This window comes from Dunckerocampus dactyliophorus, chromosome 11, assembly GCF_027744805.1.
Source record: "Dunckerocampus dactyliophorus isolate RoL2022-P2 chromosome 11, RoL_Ddac_1.1, whole genome shotgun sequence".
NCBI classification, from domain to species: domain Eukaryota; kingdom Metazoa; phylum Chordata; class Actinopteri; order Syngnathiformes; family Syngnathidae; genus Dunckerocampus; species Dunckerocampus dactyliophorus.
Window position 1 is genome coordinate 1,483,187 of NC_072829.1, and position 18,879 is coordinate 1,502,065.

Genomic DNA, 18,879 nt, shown 5'->3' on the forward strand with positions numbered 1-18,879 from the left:
ACTAACCTACAAATAGAGTATGAGACCACCATTCAACTTGTGTATGTAGTATTCCACATTGATCACTAGGTGTCAGTAATTGTTAGGTGAGACAAGCACCAGACTTGATCGCCGGAACAACAGGCTTTTATTTCAGGTTTAAATGATCTCACAACAAGCATAATAATAATAATCATCATAATTAGAACTAACTATTGTGGCCATAGCCCACAACAAGCTAGAACGCAACTCTGAACCCCGATGTCACTTCCTGTCCACCACCCATTCTGCTCCCATACAAGGTAAACTGTCTTAAATTGCTTATTTTCACTGATTATGTCTATCATATTGGTTAATGCGAATGTAAAGGTGACTATAGGGGTGTTGCTTCATGTCTAGATGTCTCAAATAATGTTAAAAAATGTATTTACAGTATCGTAAATCGGTTCTCTGTATGAAAATATTCTATTTATAAAGAGGGAAACATACTTTGTGGAAATTCACTTATTGCTGTATATTTAAAACATGTATATAAACATATTTTAATGAATAAGTCATATGGTTTTGTGGTTGAATACAGCCTGTTAGTTTTAAAAAAAAAATCCTATTTCAGAAAATTGTACGTATTTTTTGTCCAAATTAAGCATTTTCAAGCATAAAAATGGTTAAATGAACTAAAATAGAAAAATACAAGGAATTAAGAAGATGCTTTCAAATTGTGAATGTAGTATTCCACATTGCTCACTAGGTGTCAGTAATTGTTTGGTGAGACAAGCGCCAGACTTGCTTGCCGAACAGGCATTGATTGCAGGTGGGTGTTATTTCATGTCTAGAGGCTCTAATAAGTTCAAATCATATTTAGAAGATTGTAAACCTATTTTCTTTGCAATAACTCCAAAAATAGTGAATTTATAAAGAAGGAATCTGTGGAAATTCACTTATCACGGCCGAGTCTGGAAACAATTAATGGCAATAAACGAGGGATTACAGTGCATCATAAGGAGCGCCACCTCAAGTATTAACTACCATAGGAACCCAAGACGTGATGGAGCCATACGAGATAGCGATATCGTTCTTTGCTGTATTTTCTTCTTGTCCACACATGAGCTTTGTCACCGAGTTTGCGTGTCGTCCCACAGCCCAGAGACGGGGAGCCCATTGTGACCGTTCTGTTCGAGGGCCCCATCCACGTGAAGGACAGTCACTTCTCCAGACCGCGAGGAAGCTCTGACCTGCTTCGTGCTCCCAGCCGCTTCCCGGTGCCCCAAAGCAGGGTGGTGCTGCGGGAAATCTCCGTGGTGTGGCATCTGTATGGCGGCAAGGACTTTGGCGGCAAGCCCTCATCCATACACGGCCAGCATGCCAATAGGTAAGACATGCAAACACATCAAGAGCATCTCAGATGCTGCTCTATTATTTGATTTATCGCCTTACATTACCGCTCTCTCCAGAGGTCGATCCGTCCCATCCGGTGTCCGAGGCTCCCCGTCTCGCTCTGTCGGCTCCTCTCGCCCGCAGAACTCCTGGAGGTGGGCTGGAGGTAGCGGCCGTCAGCACAGCCTGCTCATAGAGATCCAACTCACCAAGGTGTGTGTGTGAGTGTTACAGTGTTTGGGAGTTAACATAGAGAGGACAGCTTGAAGACACCAGCTGTTAATATTCCTGTCCCCAGGTGTCCTTCCAGCACGAGTCCTACCCAGTGGCGGCGGTGGGCCAAGACAGCGACGCGTCTGTGTCCGTGGGCGTTGGCCCCGGAGGGGAGCAGCCTCTCTCCAGGCAGGTTTTTATTGTCCAGGAGCTGGAGGTTCGCGACCGTCTGGCCTCCTCGCAGATCAACAAGTTCCTGTACCTCTACACGAGCGAGAGCATGCCTCGGCGAGCCCACTCCAACATGGTGAGCCTGCAGTTGCCTGCTAGTTACCTCTCACATGCCTCAATCTTTGATACGCCCTCTGATGACGCAACAATTTACTTTGCATTAGTTGACCATAAAAGCCCTGCAGGTGTGTCCTGAGTCTGGTCTTGGTGGTCCTGAGTGTTGTCTCCGGGTCAGCCTGCTGCCACTCAGACTTAATATCGATCAGGTACCTCCAAGAGCTGCTTTTTTTTTGCTTTTTCTTCACAGACTTAAGTTTTAAAATGCAGTAGAAGCGTAACATAGCAGTGGAATTAAGACGTTCATTCAGTATTATTGAGTGATTGAACGAATATGAAGTCGTCCCTTGTTACATCGGGGTTGGAACATCGCACCCTCACTCTATCACGGGTTTTCAAAAATTTATAAACTAATAAATGATTGCTGTGTTGGGGTTTTATATGACTTATTATGACTTTTTAAAAAATGCACATTTAAGCAAATTGTATTTATTCTTGACCTAAATTAAGCATTTTCAAGCATAAAAAGGGCTAAATGAAATAAAACACAAATCCAGGTCGGAAGAAGCGTTCTAATTGTGAATGTAGTATTCTACATTGGCCACTAGGTGTCAGTAATTGTTAGGTGAGACAAGCACCAGACGTGATCACCGGAACAGGCATTGATTGCAGTTTAAATGATCGAACAACAGACACAATAATATTAATAATGTCATCATCATAACACCATGACTTAGTGCACTGTATGGGGAAATGGGGAAATGCCTGCAAAATATGCACTCAGTCCATTTTTATTTTGCAAAAAAGAGCAATTGAGTCTGGAACCAATTAACCGCGATAAACGAGTGACGAGCGTAATACAGTATATAATAATTACAGATTAGTCCCAGAGTGTGTGAATAAAATCCTCCCCAGATAAGGTGGTGCATATTTGTTATTTTTCAAATATGGGTATTTCTTGGAAGCACGCTATCAAAAGCGAACATATCGTTCAAATCGATATAGACTATACACATCAAAATAAAATGTTAAAATTATTTTATTTTGATGAAGGGGTGGCCAATCTTTAATTAATAAACTAAGGATGAGGTTTATTTGTAGTTCTGAACGTAACAAGGGTGACTTTAGTCACGTTTTTGTCTCTTACGAGGTTCAAAGTAAAGTATTTTTGAGTTGCTGCTGACGTTTAAACGTTGCACTTTATTTCATATGCTGTTCTTTTGGTATCAGCTGAGGATTTGAGCATAGCTAAAGGTTTGTTGGAAATAAGATTGATGTTTATATTTTAGTTTTTGTATGTTTATTTCACAAAGAGAATGGACTATTTTATTTTATTTTAATGAAACAACTTCAGAGTTTGACTGTGTCTGAACTCACTTTGTGGGAAAAATCTGGGTGTATATCTATCGTATATCATCTATCGTATATCCATATTCAACATAAATATGTCAGGATATGAGTTTTGGTCCATACCGCCCAGCCCTAGTGGGACCTTTTCTTGTAGCCCGTGCACAACTTAACCAGCCTTTTCGTTTTTTTCCATCTGCTGTCCAGGATGCCCTGTTCTTCTTGAAGGACTTTTTCAGCAACTTAGCTTGCGCTGTTAACCCCTACCAGCCTGTGGACCCTGCAGCTGAAGGTGAAGTGCACCCACCAAGTATGTGGTAGTACTTTTTTGCAGTAACCACTAGCATCTGTATACCATATGTCTCTTGTGCGTTATTTCTCCATCCAGTGAAAGCAGACCCTTCCCAGAAGGCCCCAGAAGACGCAGAGTCAGCTGGCGGTCTGGGCCTTGACCTCACGGCGTCAGTAGAAACCACTCACAGCGAGCAGAGCTCCTCCTCAGCTGGCTCCACTTCCTCTTCCGAGCAGCCAATCTACTTCCGGTATTAACATGACAGTGTTATTACGCATATGTCGTACATGATTCTGGACTTTTACACTAACATCTGACCCATGTCTCCCTCAGCGAGTTTCGTTTCACCTCTGAAGTGCCTATCTGGCTGGACTATCACGGCAAACACGTGGTCATTGATCAGGTGAGCCAGCAGTAGCATCGTCAGCATGATCATTGACTGTGCGGGTGCTATCCTACTCTGCTTTCTCTCCAGGGAACTTTTGCAGGGATTCTGATCGGCCTGGCTCAGTTAAATTGCTCTGAGCTGAAGCTGAAGAGGCTGTGCTGTCGACACGGGTAGACACACTAACGCAGTTTTGCAGCCCCCGTCGTGTGTTTCTGAGCATTTTCTCTTGCTTGCTCAGCCTGCTCGGTGTGGACAAGGTGATCCAGTATGCCGTCTCTGAGTGGCTGACTGACATCAGGAAGAATCAGCTGCCGGGCATCCTGGGTGGGGTTGGCCCCATGCACTCTGTTGTCCAGCTGTGTGAGTGCTCGTTGTTGGTTTTCACCGCTCATATTTTCATCACATGGCTCATTCCGCTTGGTTCTCTCCAGTCCACGGCGTGAGGGATCTCTTCTGGCTGCCCATTGAGCAATACAGGAAAGACGGGCGCATTATCCGGGGTCTCCAGAGGGGGGCAGCGTCTTTTGGCACCTCAACAGCATCGGCTGCACTGGAGCTCAGCAACAGGCTGGTGCAGGCAATTCAGGTATCTCCCCCAGCAGCCTGAAATACAGTACACACTAGGGGTGCACGTCAATTATTGGGCCGTTATCAGGGAACTAAGTCATCATACCCATAAATCCGACAACATTAAAAATAGCTCCGATAACCGGTCTTTTTAAAAAACGCTCCAATTAGGCGTGATTACTCGTACTGTGCGGGTGAGAAAATCAAGTGCTTCTTTTTTTACTTGGAAACAAACGTTCACTTTAAGAGGAAGGACGCTGTACCAAATGCTCCACGATGAGGGGGGGAAAAAACATGGAGCACCCAAAAAAACTTATCAGCCACCTGAGACGCAAATATCGCGTTCTGGTTTGAGCTGTCGAAAGCTTGACCCCCGGTGTGCAAAGAAGAGGCGATGGCTTGCAAAAAATACAAGTTATTTAATGGTGCACAAAAGGAGTAACAAAAAGCGACAGAGGGAGAAGCTCTGTGGGAGAAATAACATGAACTAAGAAGTACATGTAAGTCCAGTCTTTAGGTAACAGCTCCCGTGCGGAGACGAGGAGCAATGGCATGAAGTGTAACGACAAAATCAATAATGAACCAGCGCCGCACATTCGAACGCGCTGGCCTTTTATCCGCCATAAATGTTAATTGGCCGCAGGTGCGCGGCCACCAGGCGAGAAGCGGATGCCTCTTCCTCCCCGGAGAAGGCACAGCCCGCCAAAATAAGAGCGCAGGACAGGGAACACTCGTTCCCGTCCTGCACCACGTCACAGCAAATTCCGAATAAAAGGAGCTTGGCTAAGACCAGGATAAAAAGACAAACTATTATTTGTAGATGAAATAAAACATGACAATGTTGGTGTGCGGTGTGAATGTGCTACGATGCTTCATAGTCATCGTAAGGCACGGCAAATGTCATCAGCTATCATTGCCAGTCATTTAGCGGCGAGTGCCTATACCTTTTTACCATTTTGGGTTTAATCGCGGTTCACTCTATCGTGCTTTTTCGAATGTGAATTAATTAATAAATGATTGCCGTTTCGTGGTTCAGTAAGACCTATTATTACTAAAACATGCATACTTAAGCATAGTTGGCTTAAATGAAGCACTTTCAAGCCAAAAAAAGCCTAACTAAATAAACTAAAATTGGCAGAAGAAGCATTGTAATTGTGATGTAGTATTCTACGTTGGCCACTAGGTGTCAGTAATTGTTCAGTGAGACCAGCACCAGACGTGACCGCCAGAAAAGGCATTTATTGCAGGTTTAAATGATCCCACAACAAGCACGATAATAATAATAACATAATAATCATAATCACAACACAGGCTACTGTTGCTCCGTATCCCACAACAAGCTAAAACGCAACTACGAACCTCTGACGTCACCTCCTGTCCTCAGCACATCTTTTAGAATGTGTCACATCATTTTACGTTGACACACAGGAGCAGGAGTTTTATTTATGTCTTAAATGGCTTATTTACTTTTATTTTGTCTACTTTATTGGGTAATACGCCTGTAAAGCCATTTAAAGCCGCCATTACAATGCACTGATGAGACAACAGCCACTGCAGAAAAAAACAAAAAGGAGCTGCTAGCGTGTGATGTGCATCTTATTTGTGTCTAATATGTTATTTTCTCTGACCATATCTATTATATTAGTAATACAAATGTAAAGGTGACTACAGTCATGGAAAAAATGATGAGACCACCCTCGTTTCTTTAGTTTATTGATCCATTTTAATGCTAGGTACAACTAAAGGTACATTTGTTTGGACAAATATAATGATGATAACAAATATAGCTCATAAGAGTGAATTTAAGAGCTGATATCTAGCGACTTCCATGCTTTTCTTGATAATTAAATGACTAGCTATAGCATTGTACTGCCAAGTAATGTAACTCTTATGAGCTGCTTTTGTTGTCATTGGTACAACTAAAGGCACCTTTGTTTGGACAAATGTATCAGGAATTAAAACAAACAAACTCAAGAAACAAGGGTGGTCTAATCATTTTTTCCATGACTGCCTAGGGGTCTTATTTCATGTTTAGAGGGCTCCAATAATGTAAAAAGTGTATTTAGAAAATTGTAAACAGGTATTCTATGCCACAACTAGAAAAATATTCAATTTATTAGTATTGAATCCTACTTCACGGAAATTCACTTATCGCGATCGGGTCTGGAACCAATTAACTGCAATAAACAAGGGACGACTGTATCAGGTTTAGAGCAGGGGCATCAAACTGGTTGAGGGCGACATTGCAATTACGGTTGCCCTGTAACTGAAAGCATATAAAAGTATAACGGCCTCATGATGTTATCCTCTATTTCATTATTTGCTTTCAATTAACTCTTGTTGAATTTGACAACGCAAAAATAACAACAAACTCCAATTGCATGCTCTTCGACTTTAGCAAGAAAGATAAGTGTCTTTTGGATCTTTGGGCATAAGACGGGGATGGTGCGGGACCTCCTGCATGACTGCAAGGCAGAGATGTGTCGCCATGGCCACACGTCTGCACACCTTTTCAATCTCCCGCAGGGATTAATGATGTCGCTCTTTTGAAGTTTGTCGCTGTGCTCCATCTGCAGGCCACGGCCGAGACGGTGTACGACATCCTGTCTCCGACACCCCCACTCAACCGCTACGCCATCGCCGAGGGCCGGGCCCCTTCCGTTCGGCCCCGCAGAGCCGCCCAGCCCGCTGACCTTCGAGAGGGTGTGGCCAAGGCTTACGACACCGTCAGAGAGGTCAGTCCACTCATGTGCCGACCTGAGAGAGGATGAGAACGTTGGATAGCTGGACTTACTTCTTCATGCACTCTTTGTGTTACGTGGAAATGACATTAGGGGCCCGCCCTATGGGTTGTGTCCTCAAAATGCTTTGGAAGACATGCAAGCATGCTGTGCATCTACAGCACAAGGATCAATGACTTGTGTCCAAATTCGCTACCGAGACCTGCCCATTTCTCTGTCCTGCCTGATGGTGGCCATATTTTTCAAACAATCCTCTCGAATTTGACATACAAAAGCACGGGTGGATTTGGCCACACTGAGAACAAAAAAATCATAAAAGAGATTTTGAAAATACTAAATTTATGAGGAAAAAAGTCGTAATATTAGGAGAATAAAGTCGTAAATTTATGACAAAAAAGTCATAATATTACGAGATAAATTTATGAGAAAAAAGTCGTAATTTTACGAGAATAAAGGCGTAAATTTACAAAAAAAGTCGTAATTTACAAGAATAAAGTTGTAATTTACAAGAATAAAGTCATAATATTACGAGAATAAAGTTGTAAATTTACGAGAAAAGAGTCATAATATAACGAAAATAAAGTCAAAATTTACATGAATAAAGAAGAAAATCATAAATTTTACATGAATAAAGTCGTAAATGTACAAGAAAAAAAATTTTATATTACGAAAATAAAGTCATAAATTTACGAGAAAAACCCATAATATTATGCAAAAAAAGTGGTAAATTTAGGGGAATAAAGTAGTAATATTACAAGAAAAACGTGGTAAATTGATGAGTAAAAAGTCATAATATTACTAGAGTAACGTGTTAAATAGATGAGAATAAAGTGGTATGATTAGGTGTGATGGTGTCATGTTATGGAGGGAAAACAGAGCATAGCTCTTCAGGAAGGAAGGAAACTTTCCTCTTGCTTCAGGCAAGCTTTTATTTATAACGTGGCAGCAAAACACAGCAGTTGAGCACAAACAGATTAGCATGTCTCGCTAGCCCTTCTCACTTCCTCCTTCCTTACCCCGCGCCCTACACATGCTCAAGGCCAAAGGTCAACCTTTTTTTGCCCACTCATTCTCAGCCACGGCATGTCCGTCTCAGCCACGGCATGTCGGCTGGGCTCTGCTGGCTCAGTAGCCAGTCTCCATGCAGCGTGAAAGGTAACCATCTCATAACATTACTGATGCCTGGTGACCATAATACCACATATAAGTTGTCTTTCAATATTTTTTAACTAATAATAAGCCATAGTCAACCACAAAACCGCCATCATTTATTATTTTCTGAAAAATGGCGATATTGCGAGGCAGGGCTGTAAATACTGTACAGTCATGGATGTGTACGTGTTCTTCCATGAACGTCTGCTTCTTGTCCTCTGCAGGGAGTGATTGACACAGCTCAGACCCTTTGCGACGTAGCGTCCCGTGGCCACGAACAGAAGGGTCTGCCCGGCGCCGTGGGCGGCGTCCTGCGGCAGATCCCACCCACCGTGGTCCGACCTTTAATCGTGGCCTCGGAAGCCACCTCCAATCTGCTGGGCGGCATGCGCAACCAGATCAAACCGGATGCAAGGAAGGAGGACTTCCTCAAGTGGCGTACGGAGGACTGCCAAGAATGATGGCTTTTTTTCATCTTTTCTTTTTTGTGGTGTCTGCGTGACGATGCAAGCATGTGTGTGTGTGTGTATGTGTGCGCGTGTGTGTGTGTGTGTGTGTGTGTGTGAGAATGACAGGTTCAAATGTAGGGTTTTTTTTTGTAATTTTGCATTTATGTGTAGATTAACAAATGTTAGTGCGTGATTCAATGCAAAAAGGAACGCGATGACTTAACACCTGCTGCATTGACCGATGCCCAGTGTTGTGTATGTGTTCCATTCTTGATTCGTGTATGCTGCAGCAGGAACTCTGTGAGCTTCCCTCCCCCTCAGTGTTGCACAGATTCTCCTCTCTGTTGGTTTTAGTGTGTAAACATATCACCATCGTGGGCACCTGGCTTCTTAAAAAAAAAAAAAAAAAGAACCACAATAGCCAGTTTTATTTCTAGTTCAGTGGCATTTCAGGCACCCAGTTTCAAGGGAGCAGGGAACATCAAAACTGAAGAAAACATGAGAATATTTCCTGTCGTCTTTCACCTCCACATTTTGTTGTTTGCTTTGACTTCATGTGTGCCATAAGGCTTGCAGAGTGCCCTTTTGTTTTATACCACAGTAGCTTGCGTTGCCTTTTTTTCTCAGTTCTGCAGCCATTCAACCTAAAAGCTCATCTTTACTTTGCCTGACTGAATTCTCTTCATCCTGTTAGGTTTGACAGACTTCGATTGTATGTCTCGTACAAATCTGATGTTGATTTGTCATCGAAGAAGGGTTAGGATCTCTTGTTTTTAACACCCCCGTTCTTTAGTTGCCTTCCTGCATTTGTGTTTCTTTATGACTTTTTTTTTTTTTTTTTTTTACATTAACAGTGTATGTTGTATTCATTTTCAAACTAAGAGACGATGGGATGTGAATGTAGTGACCATTGGAGGATGAGGAGTCTGTGATTACACACACACACACACACATACAGTATATATATATATATATATATGTATATATATATATATATATGTATATATATATATATATATGTATATATATATATATATATATATATATATATATATATATATATATATATGTATATATAAAGTTTTACATTTTTATCTCTTTTTGTTGAATAAATGTGAGGTTATCTGCGTGACGGAAGGTGTGTGCTTGTGTGCACGCTTGATGCATGTCTGTGAGGATGCAAGGGTGATGCTTGTAATGACGATTTACGATATCATGAAATGTATGAATGACCTGTATAGTACAAAACAATGAAGATGTTAAAAAAAATAAAAATAAAAAAAAGTTTACACTTTGGTGTGACTTCCACCTGAACCTCTCACAGACTGATATTCAATTAACAAACGCAATAATTTAACAATTTAAGTCATTTATTTATTACTTTTGAGGTAGCGGGGTATAGTCAAACTAATATACAAGACAAAAACAGGGCAAAATGATATAAAATATGTGAAAATAGTATTTTAAACAAAAAAATAATAAAAACATTAAAATAAATGGTTATTAAGAACTACCACCAGAATTAAAACTTTATTCGCAATTCTCACGTGGCTCCGTGTGAACAGACAAACGTTTCAAACAAACGTTACCTCAAATGACTTAAGTATCAAAAGTATCGATATTTTGATTTTAGAATCGATTTTGTGGCATGAAGAGCTGGTTCGGGTGTATCGATATTTCAGTGCCGATCTGCATGTCACACATTGAAATCTTATGTACTGTAGCACCATACACAAGCATTGTTTTTCTTCGTTTGACAATTACTGATAAAATTAAACAGAAAAAAACATTCCATTCCACTTTCCCGGGTCGCGGGGGCAGCAGTCTCAGCATGGAAGTCTCGACTAATACTGTTTTTTGGAAATAAAAGCTATTTAATTGGAAAAATTATACACTGTAAGAAAGTTTTTACATTGTTTTGCCATTTATTCCCAGCCGTTCATGAACGCACCACCTTGCTCGAGACAAGGTGAAAGTTTCTACGTAGCTGCCACAAATAAGACTTCTATTTTTCCCGTTCTTCTTTGACCTCATCGTTATTCCCAAACGCTGGTGCTTGGTGTGTGTGCATAAAGGTGAGGTTTGATGCCGTTATGTGTATATTGAGTGCGAGTGTACGTTTGTTCAATGTCAAGTTAATTGATGCTAGCACACTGGATGTTTCCCACACGTCATCAAACGACGTGACGATAATCTCTCTGGAAAACGAACTCCAGGCTCATACCATGGGCGGGTCTGTATGCGTTTGGTGCTTTTAATTTGATGTTGTTGGAAGCTACTTTTCTGAGACTTTTGTTCAGTGTCGTCAGACAAGATGGAATGCAAGGTGCTTTTAATATGAAGACCGGAAGTGTGTTGTTGGTAGTCATTCTTCCTTCATGTTAAGCTCTCACAGCGTCAGTGGTCATCTTCATAAGACTCGATTGTATATCGTGTTACATAGTACATGGATAAATAGTATTTTAAAAATGGTATGGACCACTGCCGTCTGTGTATACTTTTTTGAACCAAGGGAACCAACGTTCCGTGAAATCGTTTCCGGGAAACTTTCAAATCGTCGCACCTGCTGGCCCAAATTTTTCGACTTCCGGTCCACATGTTGTTGAATGCTAGGCGGTGACTTATCCACAGTTGTTTTACTTGAAAACGTGTCTTTTTAGAAGTTATATTGAATTTTGATAAGCATGAAGCTTCTTACTCACAACATGTTGACGTCACACGTGAAGGGAGTCACGAAAGGATACCCATTGCTAATCAAGGTAAAAAAAAAAGTTAGAAAAAACAAGCTAACACCGTCAGTCCACCAACATTCCGTGAAAACAGCTGAGCAACTTTAATTTGTAAATGAAAGTGTTGTCACGTCAAACACACTAAAAGGTCATTCGCACTGAGGCTGTCAAGCTAGCAGTAAGATCTTTTTGACGTTCCCGCTCGTTATGATGTAATGTAATGTAATGTAATGTAATGTAATGTGAATTTCTCTTGTAGATCAATAATAGATCTAGTAAGGAAACACGGATGGACTATTGACATAAAAAATTCTGAGGTTTGGTTCGAATTGGTGACACTGGAGTTGAGGATGGTGAACGTAATGGAAAGGCATTAATCACGAATCGAGCCAAATGGTCGTGTCAGTATCGGATGGATACTAGCTTGTTCAGAGCGATGTTTTTTGCCAAATATCGGAGTTTTTCGTGTGTTTTCGTATTGTTACATTGTTTACATACACAGGGAATAAGTCATTAGCCACAGGAAGGCAAAAGCAACAGGATTTCAATTGTATTTTTTGCTTTTGTTTTTCAAATGCAAATGTTGAAACATTTCAAAGGCTATTTAGTAGGTATCAGCTGGAAACCAAAATTTGCAGTATCGCCCACCCTTACTGATGAAGACATGTGCTGCACAGTCGATGAGGTCCTATTTTCTGCTTTTCCACTGCAGGCCACTGAGGTGAAAGTGAGCGAGGTGGAGTTCAATCCTCAGTTTGTCAGCCGCATGATCCCAAAGCTGGAGTGGAGCGCTCTGGTCCAAGCTGCAGAAGAGGTCAGAAGAAGGGTTTCATTTAACAGAGGATTGCGCCTGCCACGATAATCAATAAATCAATCAAACCAAACTCGCTAATTTTGCCGGCCTGTATATAATGACATGTGCATGCGTGTTTGTTTCGCCTCCTCTCTACCAAACAGGCTGGATGACAAGAGGCTTCACTCTGTGCATCTGTCTCAACACCTGGGCGCGTTGGGTTTATAGCGGAATGAACCCTCCTGTCAGTCATTCAGTCTCTTTGTCCCAGTGGGGAAGATGAGGGGCGTGAGCGAGCAGCGTGTGCGTCGTGTGCCACACGATCAAATACGTTGTGTATAAAACACGATCTGATGTCGATTTCAGACCATTTGCGCATCGTCATTTTGTGACATGAGAAACTTTGTGACAAAGACAAATAAATTAGGGGTGCACGATAGTTATTGGACCGCTAATTATCAGGCCGATATGATGGAGTTATGACATCATACTGATAAATCCGATAACATTAAGATTAGCTCCGATAACTGATCATTTTAAAAAACACTCCAATGAGACAAGGTTATCCGTACTGTGCGGGTAAGCAAATCGAGCGCTCCTTTTTTCTCCTGCCTGTGACGTTAACGGCCTGTCGTAACTTCCCCTGAGCTCACTTGACATTTTGCGTGCTAGTTTGTACCAAATGTTCTGCGATGAGGGGGGGAAAAACTCATCCAGCACACAAAGACCTTATCAGTTATCTGAAAAGGAACATCGCTACGACACGTGTCATTATATTTCATTAGGACTCATCAACAGTTCCAGTCCTTCTTACCTCCAGTTGTGCACAAACTACACTTAAATCTACACTTAAAAAAAAAAAAAAGTATATATATAAAAAAAGTTACTGGCTATCTGTATCACATCGGTCTTGAAGCAAAAAGTTATTGGTATCGGTTTGGAAAAATGGATATCGTGCATCTCTAAAATGAAATGAAAGTACAAGAGCAGATAAAGTGCAAAATCAAGGTAATAGAAATCAAGAAGTTATGTACACTATTTGCAGCTGTGCACGGTTTATTGTACAGGATTTTTGGAGCAGTTTTTGTTATGGAGTCTGACAGCTGCAGTAAGAAAAGACATGCAATACCTCTCCTTCGCACACTTTGGATGGATCATCCTGTCACTAATGGAGCTCCTTAGTGCAGTGCAGTGGAGTGTTTGTTGGCAAGGGTGGGAGTCTTTGTCCATCATGGAGGACATCTTGGCTCTCATCCTCCTCTCCCCCACCTCCTCCATCTGTTGCAGAGGACGTCCCAGGGCAGACCTTGCCTTCTTTATCAGCTTGTCCAGCTGCTTCTTGTCAGCTGCTGTGATGCCTCTGCCATAGAAGATGGCAGAGGCCACCACAGAGTCATAGAAGGTCTTCGGGAGTGCCTCCCGCACTCATCGTAACAGCTCCTTGTGCACCAAACACGACCGCTTTACGTCATGTTCCCGCGAGCGTTTCATCTATTTTATTTAAAAGCTCTTGATATTCCAATTCCAATGTTAAATACTCTTGAGGAATGAAAGTTTACTGTTTTTGGTACAATGTACTGGCGTTATTATGCCATATACTATCATTACAGTCATCAAAGAATGGCCACAAAATAATGTTGACTATAATATCGCCATCATTTGCCGGACAATGATAGTCCAGCAACATGTGTTATTGCGACAGACAGAGAATACCAATCATGTTTTGTTTTTTTTAACAAACCTGTTGTGTCGCTATAGTTGGGTCATCGACAAGACCTACCCGGCGACCTGGTCCCAGACTTTGAGAACAACGAGGAGTTCCTGAAGAAGGTGCACAGAGTTCTCCTAGAGGTGTGCAGCTTCTGGTTCACTTTCTGCGTGAAGTATCTCTTAAGAAGAACATCATCCTCGTATGCGATGCATGCCTTTGCTTGTTGTCACGTTTAAGGTTGACTATTTAGTCAGTTGGTTATGTTTTTACAGTGGTTAACTTCTTTTTACAATTGTATGACAAGTAAGAATGTTTAAGGGTCATTTGTTCCGGGATGTAAAGCATCATTTTATTGTAGAAAATTTAAAACAGCAACAAAAATGGAAGAGACGTAATTTTACAAGAATAAAAACCAAAAATTAAGAGAGTAAAATCATGATTAAAGTCATAATTTGAAGAACAAACAAAACAAAGAATACATTTGCAATTTATAGAAAATGAGGTGGGGAAAAGTTATAGTATTCCGATAATAAAGTCCAAATATTTTGAGAATAACGTCATAATATTACAAGAAAAAAATGTAAGGAGAAATAGTTTATACGAGTATAATACGCTTTGTCAGTCATAAAACAAAGCTGGGACGCCAGCTGTGTTTTTCACTCAGCATATGGACATACGATACATACGATACGTACATACGGTACGTACATACGATATGAAACGAAAAAAAAGTAGAGGTGGTCCCTGCGTCCGGTGATTTTTTTTTAGTATCTGGAACTCTGTAAAAAGTTTGGACACCCCTGATTTAAAGGAAAAGTGCACTTTTTTGGAATTTTGCCATTCATCCACAATCCAATTAGCTGCCTTTTTTAGCTATGTTTATATCTTTAGAATGCACAGTCTAACATGAAGACTGTGGATGACGGGCAAAATTCCCAAGAAAGTGTACTTTTGCTTTAAACCAAGGGTGTCCAAAGTGCGGCCCGGGGGCCATTTACAGCCTGCAACTGCATTTTTATTGGCCCTTGGCACATTCTAAAAATACGATTTAAACCATAAAATTAAAAAAAAAAGCAAAAATGGGGGAGAAAAACAGTAATTTTTAAAAAGTTGGAATATAAGAAAAAAAAATAAAGAATTAGAAATTTTAGGAAAATTAGGTTGGGTAAATGCTGTAATGTTATAATAAAGTTGAGATATTATGAGAATAAGTCATATTAGTATGAGGAAAAAAATGTACAAGTGGAACGTTAGTATTTGTAAAAAAAAATTTAAAAAATAAAAAACACCAAAAACTAATGTAAGGAGAAACAGTCCATAATATTATAAATATATATATAATTATATTAAATATTTTATTTGGGTTGGTTTAAAAAAATAAATAAATAAAAAAAACCTGTAAAAGCGCCCCGCATCTTTTGATTTTTTTTGTATGTGGCACTTAGTGGAAATGGTTTGGACACCCAAATGCCTTGACTGTACAGACCCTTTCCAAAAAATTAGAATGTCAGGGAAAAGTTTTTTAATTTCCATAATTCCATTCAAAAAGTTAATAGATTCAGGGCCCACAATTTAAACGATTTCAAGTGTTTATTTTTACGTAATATGGGCTTACAGCTCATAAAACCCATGAAAACAGGAATTCAAAAAATTAGAATACTGTGAAGAAATCACCATTTACTTCTCAGTTTTTGCAGGAAAAAAAAAAGAAAGAAATTAGGATCACATCAAATCAATCAAAATATGGTACTTTCAAAACGATATGTCAATCTTCAATACTTGGTTGGGAATCCCTTTGCCTTAATCACTGCCTCGATGCCACGTGGCATTGAAGCAATCAGCCTGTGGCATTGCCTGGGAGTTATGGAAGCCCAGATTTCCTTGATGCTTGCTGTCAGCTCTTCTTTGTTGTTGGGTCTGGTGCCCCTCATTTTCCTCTTGAGAATACCCCATAGATTCTCAATGGGGTTTAGGTCCGCTGAGTTGGCTGGCCAGTCAAGCACTGTGATGGCATGGGCATCAAAACAGGGTTTGGTGCTTCTGGCGGTATGGGCAGGGGCCAGGTCCTGCTGGAAGATTAAATCTGTATCTCCATACAGATCCTCAGCAGAAGGAATCATGAAGTCCTCTAAAACATTCTGGTAGACTGTTGCGGTGACCTTGGATTTAAGAAAGCAGAGTTTACCAACACCTGCACCGGACACTGCACCCCAAATCATGACGGACTGTGGATATTTCACACTGGACCTCAGGCAGCTTGGGTTCTGTTCCTCACCCGTCTTCCTCCAAACCCTTGGACCTTGATTCCCAAATGAAAGGCACCCTTTACTTTCATCGGAAAAGAGGACCTTGGACCACTGGCCAACAGTCCAGTCCTTCTTCTCCTTGGCCCAGTGGAGACGCTTCCTACGTTGGCTCAGGTTCAGAAGTGGCTTGACCCGAGGAACCCGACAGTTGTAGCCCATCTCCCGGATGCGTCTGAATGCCTCATTCCACTCTTTCTGGATCTCTGCCAGATTCTTGAATCTTCCCTGTTTGATAATCCGCTGAAGCCCACGGTCATCTCTTTTGCTGGTGCATCTTCTCCTGCCACATTTTGCCCTTCCTCTAGACTTTCCATTGATATGCTTGGACACAGCACTCTGTGAACAACCAGCCTCCTTAGCTATGAACTTTTGTGGCTTACCCATCCTATGGAGGGTATCAATGATGGTCTTCTGGCCAGTTGTCATGTCTGCAGTCTTCCCCATATTGAACCCAACTGAGACAATTGAACCAAACTGAAGCAATTTAATGACACCTGGGGAAGCCTGTGCAGGTGATTTGAGTTTAGTAGATGATTAGTGTGTGACACTCAGTTTAGAACATTCATGCCCTGCAAAATTTGGGCTGATTTCTTCACAGTATTCTAATTTTCGAATTCCTGTTTCCGTGGGTTTAATGAACTGGAAGCCCAAATTATGTAAAAATAAACAAATAAACACTTGAAATCATTTAAATTGTGGGCCCTGAATCTTTAATCTATGAAAATTTAACTTTTTGAATGGAATTATGGAAATTAAACAACTTTTCCATGACATTCAAATTTTTTGGAAAGGGTCTGTATATTCCCTCACTTTGGGCTGTGCTGCCACCTAGTGTGGATGGCATGACTCACGTGTGTCCCTGTGCTGCTGCAGGTGGAGGTGATAGAAGGCTGTCTGCAGTGTCCCGAGTCAGGACGAGAGTTCCCCATCTCCAAAGGAATCCCCAACATGCTTCTGAATGAAGACGAGGCGTAGACGACTTACACTGACAGACTGACTTTTGCCAAGAGAAGATAATTACTTTCAGTTTTACCACCCAAATGTCCCCTGAAAGTTGTTTAATCTGTATTTATTTTTGTATCCTCTTCAGCCGCCCCCCCCCCCCCCCCCCCACCCACACACACACACACACACACACACACATTAAAACTGTTGATGTTCTGACAGCCAAAAGTGCTTGTAGGTTTTTGCGGCTAATGAGAATTTGTTGTAGTTGTTGGTGTGCCAAGCCGGCTGCAGTGAAGCTGCGTAGACGTCTGAGTGCACGGAGCGCTGAGGGCCAGATGACGTGGCAGCAGCTGCTCTATATTTCTATATTTGGCAGCCAGGAAGACACAAGCAGACAGGCTGGAAGTTGTTTTGGAGGAGTTTTTCCTCTCTCTTTTTTTTTTTGTATAAACCACACATCACAGCAAAAACAGTGATTAAGATAACACAGATAACCCTTCAAGTAGTCTCCAGCTTTATTAAGTCGAGTTGAAACAGGCGCACTGACAAGTGTTATCATTTTACAGCAAAGTGGGAGCCCCGCAGGCAGTCTCCTACCTTTCCCTTCTACTTAACGCAATTACAGGCCTGTGCCCACAACTATAATGACAGTATGATGGGATGGCAGCAGAGCACCGATAAAAGCCACCCTTGACAGATTAACAGTCCTCTGCAAATCCTAAACTGTAATTAACAATGAGATGGGTGAGATTGAAACCCTGGAAAGATAAAGAGGCCTGAGGTGAAGTGATGTCAAAGGTGGAGTGCAGCACTTTGAAACGACTGTGGTGGACTAATGCTGTCTTCTCCAGCTTTCAGCATTTTGAAAGATTTTTTTTTTATTTAGCCAGAAACAGTCATTACATAGTCTTGAGACAGCTAGCCCACCGACAATGGACACAAAAGTATGAATTCAGATACTAAACTCTTCACATCTCTGTCTAAACCAGTGCTAAAAAGTCTATTTCGTTTTGGTTGCATAATTGTGTGGGGAACAACTACGCTAAATTGAGTTTGAACCGCTAACATGGCCATCATAGATAATGTTATCATTTACCAGCCTGCTACCAATGGACTGAAAATGTATGCATTCAGATACTAAACTCCTCTAAAGCGGTGTTAAAATGGCCCATTTCATATTATTTGTTTAATTTTGTGAGAGAGCACTGCCCGAAACTTAGCTTGGACTGCTAATCGTTCCTGAATCCTGGATCCAGACGGTGATTCGGGACCACCCCCAAAATCGAAGCAGTTCTTCCATATCCCATTTCTGAGAATTCCTGAAAATTTCATCATAAACCATTTAGAACTTTTCAAGTTATATTGAACACAAAAAACAGATAAATGCCGGCAAAAACATTACCTGGGTGCTGCGCTTGCGCTTTGCGCTGCGTTTGGGGGAGGTAATTATGAATGTTTTGTGGTTTACTAAGGACTATTCTTAGTCCAAAAGTATGCATATTTAAAGGGAAAGTGCACTTTTGGGGGGAATTTTGACTATCATCCACAATCCTTAGCAAATCCTGAGCAAAATTCCAAAAAACGTGCAGTTTTGTCTTTGAG

The 18,879-nt window shown here is 41.2% G+C and overlaps 2 protein-coding genes across 5 annotated transcripts in view; both read left to right on the forward strand.

Annotated features, from left to right (window-relative positions):
- atg2a (autophagy related 2A) overlaps positions 1-10,118 on the forward strand; it is a 39,386-nt gene extending 29,268 nt beyond the window's left edge. For 2 of the 3 annotated variants that reach the window (XM_054792134.1, XM_054792136.1), the window contains 12 exons: positions 1,119-1,348; positions 1,431-1,566; positions 1,652-1,873; positions 1,962-2,063; positions 3,409-3,511; positions 3,590-3,743; positions 3,827-3,896; positions 3,969-4,051; positions 4,120-4,241; positions 4,313-4,467; positions 7,025-7,183; positions 8,566-10,118. In XM_054792134.1, the coding sequence (XP_054648109.1) occupies positions 1,119-1,348; positions 1,431-1,566; positions 1,652-1,873; positions 1,962-2,063; positions 3,409-3,511; positions 3,590-3,743; positions 3,827-3,896; positions 3,969-4,051; positions 4,120-4,241; positions 4,313-4,467; positions 7,025-7,183; positions 8,566-8,802 (1,773 nt within the window). In that variant the 3' untranslated portion in view covers positions 8,803-10,118. The remainder of the gene's footprint in view (positions 1-1,118; positions 1,349-1,430; positions 1,567-1,651; positions 1,874-1,961; positions 2,064-3,408; positions 3,512-3,589; positions 3,744-3,826; positions 3,897-3,968; positions 4,052-4,119; positions 4,242-4,312; positions 4,468-7,024; positions 7,184-8,565) is intronic. The other variant, XM_054792135.1, reaches the window with a different exon arrangement.
- Positions 10,119-11,337: 1,219 nt separating this feature from the next.
- trmt112 (tRNA methyltransferase activator subunit 11-2) lies at positions 11,338-17,435 on the forward strand. 2 transcript variants are annotated; one of them, XM_054791213.1, is made up of 4 exons: positions 11,338-11,549; positions 12,232-12,333; positions 14,071-14,142; positions 17,203-17,435. In XM_054791213.1, the coding sequence occupies exons 1-4, from the start codon at positions 11,475-11,477 to the stop codon at positions 17,302-17,304; spliced, it is 351 nt and encodes a 116-aa protein (XP_054647188.1). In that variant the 5' UTR covers positions 11,338-11,474; the 3' UTR covers positions 17,305-17,435. The 2 variants fall into 2 exon arrangements, with proteins under 2 accessions (XP_054647188.1, XP_054647187.1); XM_054791212.1 differs by having other exon boundaries at positions 11,344-11,549; positions 14,071-14,163.
- Positions 17,436-18,879: the final 1,444 nt, after the last annotated feature.

Bases quoted from the DNA above. Each gene is read 5' to 3' on its own strand.
- trmt112 (XM_054791212.1), top strand. From the start codon at position 11,475: ATGAAGCTTCTTACTCACAACATGTTGACGTCACACGTGAAGGGAGTC. The intron at 11,550-12,231 runs GTAAAAAAAAAA...TTTCCACTGCAG, and splicing joins GATACCCATTGCTAATCAAG to GCCACTGAGGTGAAAGTGAG. The intron at 12,334-14,070 runs GTCAGAAGAAGG...GTGTCGCTATAG, and splicing joins TGGTCCAAGCTGCAGAAGAG to TTGGGTCATCGACAAGACCT.